We start from the raw sequence: 5,472 nt of genomic DNA on the forward strand, positions 1-5,472 counted from the left end.
GCCGTGAGCTGTGAAGCCAGTGGGCTCCCTCAGCTCTGCCTGAATCAAGGTGGGGGGGATTGTATCCCCCAAACCCCTCTGGATTTGCCCCTGCAGCCTTTGGGGACTGCAAGCCCCCCTACCCCAGCCCTGCCAGCTGCAAGCAGCGGGCAGCTTCTAGCCCCAATACCCTCCTTTCCCCCAGGGAGGGCATCAGTGCAAAATGCCAGAGGAACCCCACACGTGGGCGAGCTGAGGTCACAGCAGCCCTGGGGCTGCTCCCACTTGCACGGGCAGGCTCCAGCCTCCGGCAGACCAGGGATATGCTGTAGCCACCCCCGGAGCTGACCCCAGTGGCGAGGGAAAGGCCTGGCTGGCAACGCGTTTGCACTGGCAGAACTGGCCGAGATCCTGGTGCAAGACCCCGGCCACCCAGTGCTGCCACTCTCACCCGTGCTAATAACGAGGCAGGCCGGCCACTCCCCCTGACCTGGCCACTGCCGCCACACGTAGTGCCTCGACTGACACCCGGCCCGGCCCCTCGACAGCCCCGCACGGGCCTGGGACCTGCAGCCCATCTCCAACCCTGCATCTCACATGGGCCAGGTGGGCTCTGGACAAGCCCCTGCCCACCCCCAGCTCACTGCAGCCAGCTCCGTGAAGCCAGGGCAGAGGTCGTGCATGCAGCGTCACATTCGCACCGCCTTTCCTGGCTCTCCGATACCTGAGGTTTCTGCCACCTGGCAGGGGAGACAGCGTTTGACATTACACCATGATTAAGTGTCAAGAGCAGACTTGAATGGCATTGTGTAGTGGAGGGTGCACCCCTGCCCAGGGCACCATGGACAGGACACCCTGCCAGTCTTATAATTAGCTTCCCGCCGGCCAGCTTCCAACGGGAGGATCTCGGCTACGCACGACTTTATGGCAACCAGGGACTCCTCCCTACTTAGCTTGCTCCTGTGACTTTTAGTCAAGCGTAAGTGTGACTTATGGGGCATCCAAACCACAAGCCTCCGTACACGTAGGATGCCCGCCCACGGATTTGGGAGTGGAGGAAACGTGTCGGTGGTAACACTACGTATGGTCCTGGAACGACTGAGTGTTGCTCAATCGACAGGATTCGGAACCGATTTGGCTAATTGGACCTGGAACGTGAACATTTTTCCACAAAACCCAAAACAATGCCTGAGGTTTCCCACGACGCCCCCAGGGCCCGGCCCAGCCCCGCACTCTGCGGCCAGGATGCCCGCCCACAGGGCATCCCGGCTGTTTGTGGAAGGGTCTAGCCCCGGGGGCTACGGAGGAGTTTAAGATGGTGACCAAGTGCAGGAGAGAGCCAGAGACACCAGCACAGACCTCCTGGGGACAGCCAGCCCCGCCGCACCTGCCTGGGACAGCAAACCCACCCCTGCAAAGGGCCCTTCCTCGCCCCCACAAGCTCCTCCTGGCAGGATGGGGGGCCAGCCTGCTTTATGCACCCCATCCCTAGGACCCGGGGCCTCTCTGGGCACCAAAACACTCACCAATCTCCTCCACATCGTCCCCCGAGGACTGGAGCTGGGCAGGGCAGGGGGGACCCGGGGGCTGGCGTTACCTGGGCCCCAGGAGCTGCATCGTAGGTTGACACTCGTCACAGGTGGAGACTTTCAGACCCTGCCAATTCCTGCGGGCAAGGAGCTGCCTCCTTGGTGCAAAAGGTGCCCACTCCTTCAAGCAAAATGCCTCCCCGGGCACACCCCTCAGGGCCGCGGGGCGCTGGATGCCATGCCGCGGTGCCCGGGGAGATGGACTTGTTTTGCTGGGGAGCGTGCTGCTGCAATGAGCTGCTCCCAGCTACGCCACGTCCCCGGGGTGTTTGCTGAAGGCAGGAGCTGGGCGGCTGGGAGTGAGCCAGACGGTGACAGGCACCGGCAGCAGCGGAGGAGCACTTAGCAAGGTGCCAACCGGCCCCGTGTCTGAGGGAGCCGAGGTCTCCGTTGGAACGGCAGCCCTGGGACGCACCTCGCTGCTCCCCAGCCCGGCCGGACACGTGGCCAGCAACGGCCCCTGCCAAGGGCTCCAGGCACCCCAGCAGCATTGCTTGGTCACCCCCGGAGCTGGGCAGGGGCCGGGGAGAGCCAGGGCCAATGCTTACCCATGCACCAGCTGGGCCTGAGCTGCCACGGTGTAGACACGGGTATGGTCACGTGCTGAGCACATGGGCTAGCTCGGCCCCTGCACCCGCTTAGCTGGACCCCGTGTCTCCTCTCAGGATCAGCAGCTCCCCCAAACACCGTGCCCCGGTCACTACAGCTCATGAGGATGCTCAGCCCCGGGGCAAGGCTGGTCCCAGAGAAGGATGCGCCCAGCTGGGTTAGCCAACGTCTGACCATGAGACGATGCAAAGCAGCTGGCGTTTGCTTTCAGCTAGCGAGGCCGCTCCAAACAAAAGCCCCTTGCTGGACACGTCAGAGCCCTGGCAGCCGTGCCCAAGCGTCATCCACCCCAGCGACGGCCCGTCGGGCACCGAAGCAGGTGGAAGCGGGGCTCCAGGCACATCCAAAAGGCCCCGTGAAGCTGGGGCTCCTGGCAGCCCCTCGCCTTGGGGCCAGGAGGAGGAAGGAGCTGGACTCACCCTGCTTGGCACGGCCAAGGGGATTTCTCAAGAGGTCCACCACTCCCGCGATGGCCCCGAGCCTTCCTGCTTGGCTCATGAGAGCTGCCAGGGCTGCAAGAACTCACCCATCGCCCCAAGTGCTTGCTCAGAGCGGGGCGCTGGCATTACCCATTACGGGAGTGCCAGGCCATCTCCCCACCCCGCAATGAAGGTGGCGGGCCGACAGCCAGCCCTGCCCCTCCAAGGCTGGGGCAGCCGGCCCGAAGCCCGGCTCCAGGGATGGAGGTCTGCCAGAGCCCCCAGCCCTGGAAATGCCTCTGCAGCCCTATCCCCACAGCTGGCTGGTGCAGGAAGGGGGATGAACCCAGGGCTGCGCTGCAAGCCTAGCACTTACCCGGCTCTGGGGACCTTCCCTGCCTGGGGTAGCAGCACCCTCCTCCAGGCCCCGGCCCTCCAGGATCTGCTCCAGGGCTGCACAACCGCCCCCAGCTGTGCCTGCACCTGGCCAGGTGCACTGCATCCACTGAGGCAGCCAGCTCCTTAACCCTTCCCTGCCCTGCCTTGGCCTCTGCTGAGGTGTGGAGGGGAGTGGATCCCAGCTATGCTGCAAAAGGCAGGGGGCTGGCTCCCACCCACCCAGGCCCAGCTCATTGCTCCCAATCTCCTGACCATGGGAGCAGCATCCTGCAGCCTGCCACTGTGAGCCCCAAGCCCTGGATCCTGGGCCCTTTTGCTGCCCATCGCCCGCACCCCTGAGCTCCTGCTTTGCTCCCCCCGATGCGGGGGGCAGAGCCACAGCTGCCCGATGGCACCTCCTGCCTTCTGGAGGGCGCAGGTCGAGCCCCAGGCGGTGGGAACCAGAGCCGGGCGGGCCAGGGAGCCTGGGAGAGGGCAGAGCAGGGCTGTTCCCAGCTGCAGGGGACGCGGTGCTGGGGGTGGTGGGGGAAGAGCAGGGCAGGAGACCGGAGAGTAGCCGTCTCCACCCAGCCACACCTTCCTCTTGTCTCAGGGCCGAAGAAATGTGACTCGACCAGTCTCTGGGCCAGGCCAGGCCAGGCCAGGCTGCCACGTGGGGCCATTGATCAGGGCGTGAGCGGCGGGAACAACAGCAGCCGGGAGCCAGGTGCCCGGAGAGCAATGCTCCCAGGCTCAGCCAGCCCCGGGAGCTGGGGGGTAGGACCCCAGGGGAGCCGGTGCTGGCACCCTGCATCCATCCTGCACGAGCCCAGCGTGGGAACAGCACTGGGGACAGGGGCGGGATCGGGGGCCCAGGCAGCCAGGTCCTAGGAAGCCCCCCCAGCTCGGGTCGAGCCCCGCTCTGCCCCAGCCCTTGCACTTTTGCAGGGCAAAGAGCACGTCTGTGCTCAGAGTGGTGGTCTCCCCCGCATGCACGCCTATACACACGCGTGCGAATCCCCCCCACCCAGTGACAGGTGCTCCCAGGGGCCTGAGCCCTCCCCGTAGCCCCCCTGCTCCCTTGCACAAGACTTTGGGGGAGCTGAGAGCAGCCTCCGCACTGGAGCCAAACCCACCAGGGTGCACCGGTCCCCCTCCTTGGGACCCGCGAGCGCAGGCTAACGAACGAGGCTGCAGCTAACGAGTGGAGGAGGCAGGGCCGCAGTGTGGTGGGTGGGTGAAAACTCCTTACAGACACAAAGTGTTGCAGGGCCAGGGACGGCCCACCGGCCTGGGATCTGGCGTGAGGTTAGAGCATGTGGCTGCTTGGGTGCTTTTCCACCCTTGCGTGGCAGAAGAAAGGGTGCATGCACTTTCTGGAAGCACTGGCCCAAAGCACGGAGCGGGGAGCCTGATGGCAGAGCCCTTGCTTCCACCCTAGGTCCACACGCCTTAGTGGGAGGGTGGGCTGGGAGCACCGGCTGCAGGGGGAGGAAACTGAGGCACGAAGGGGGAGTACCTTGTGACCAGAACCCAGGAGTCCGGGTGCTGCCAGCTCCCAGCACCACCTGGCACCTCCTCTCCCTGCTCCCAGCCCGGGGCACCTGCTGCAAAAGCTGATACCCAAGCTCAGCAACTGCCCCCATGCAAGCAGCTCCCAGGCCCCAGCCCCCTCCCCACCCAGGCCCAGCTCCTAGTCCACAGCGTGAGGCTGGGATTGCTCCAGCGCTTTGCACTCCCTCTGCTGACCCGGCTGCCTACTTCTGCCTGTGTAGACAGGACCCACTCCGCTTCCAGCGTGGCTGAAGGCAGCCGCTCGCTATTGCCCTCTCGTGGGGACGGGGAGCACGGCGCTGGTTCCTTCGGACCCCGACCCGGCGCCCTCCGCTCGCGGGCTGATTCAGCCCTCTCTGGGCTTGGGGACCTGCCCAGATCTGCTCTCCCAGGCCCGGGGCACACGACAATACCCCCCCGGCCCCGGGGCAGGCGCCAGCTCCCACCCGCAGCCCCAGGCCGATGGCACAGAGGAGACTCCGGGCATGTGGTGGGTCATTTTATTAGAAAATAAAGTGTTTATTAAAAGAGCAGCCCCAGCCCCGTGACTCCCCTTCCCCAGTGTCAGGGCAGCAGGGCGCCTGTTTGGCCCCAGCAGGGACTCGGGCCGCGCTGGAGGGAGCAGGGCTGCGTCCAGCCAGCCGGGCACCATGCCTGGACTGCGGGGACACGTGCCCCCACGGAGCCCCCAAAACCGGCCTAGCCCCCTCCCGCCCGCACCCTCCCCCTCCGGCTGCTTCCAGTGCTTAAAACCCAACAACAAACAGAGACACCCACGGAGGAGACACCAAGGGACACGTGCCGGCAGCTTTGCGGGGCCGCTGGAGATGGCACCGCTCACGAGCCAGCCAGGTAAATCCCTAGGGAGGAAGCAGCGAGAGGCAGGTTGGACACACGGGCTGGGGCCACGGACCGGCTCCCCCCACCCATGGATAGGGCCGACC

At 65.6% G+C, this 5,472-nt stretch overlaps 2 protein-coding genes across 5 annotated transcripts in view; both read right to left on the reverse strand.

Annotated features, from left to right (window-relative positions):
* Window positions 1-2,761, reverse strand: part of B3GNT3 (UDP-GlcNAc:betaGal beta-1,3-N-acetylglucosaminyltransferase 3) — a 6,193-nt gene extending 3,432 nt beyond the window's left edge. Inside the window, exon 1 of one of the 4 annotated variants that reach the window (XM_025196355.1) lies at window positions 2,704-2,761. Coding sequence is in view for 1 of the 4 variants with exons in the window: in XM_025196351.1 (XP_025052136.1) it covers window positions 1,506-1,520 (15 nt within the window). In the remaining 3 variants the exon portion in view is untranslated. Of the gene's footprint in view, window positions 1-1,505; window positions 1,741-2,116; window positions 2,178-2,596; window positions 2,676-2,703 lie in introns of those variants that run through there. The other 3 variants (XM_025196354.1, XM_025196353.1, XM_025196351.1) reach the window with 3 other exon arrangements.
* A 2,260-nt stretch (window positions 2,762-5,021) lies between these two features.
* Window positions 5,022-5,472, reverse strand: part of FCHO1 (FCH domain only 1) — a 13,083-nt gene continuing 12,632 nt past the window's right edge. The window contains exon 27 of the mRNA XM_025196558.1: window positions 5,022-5,388. Within this exon, the coding sequence (XP_025052343.1) occupies window positions 5,366-5,388 (23 nt within the window). The 3' untranslated portion in view covers window positions 5,022-5,365. The remainder of the gene's footprint in view (window positions 5,389-5,472) is intronic.

This window comes from Alligator sinensis, unplaced genomic scaffold (assembly GCF_000455745.1).
Source record: "Alligator sinensis unplaced genomic scaffold, ASM45574v1 scaffold1295_1, whole genome shotgun sequence".
Lineage (NCBI taxonomy): Eukaryota > Metazoa > Chordata > Crocodylia > Alligatoridae > Alligator > Alligator sinensis.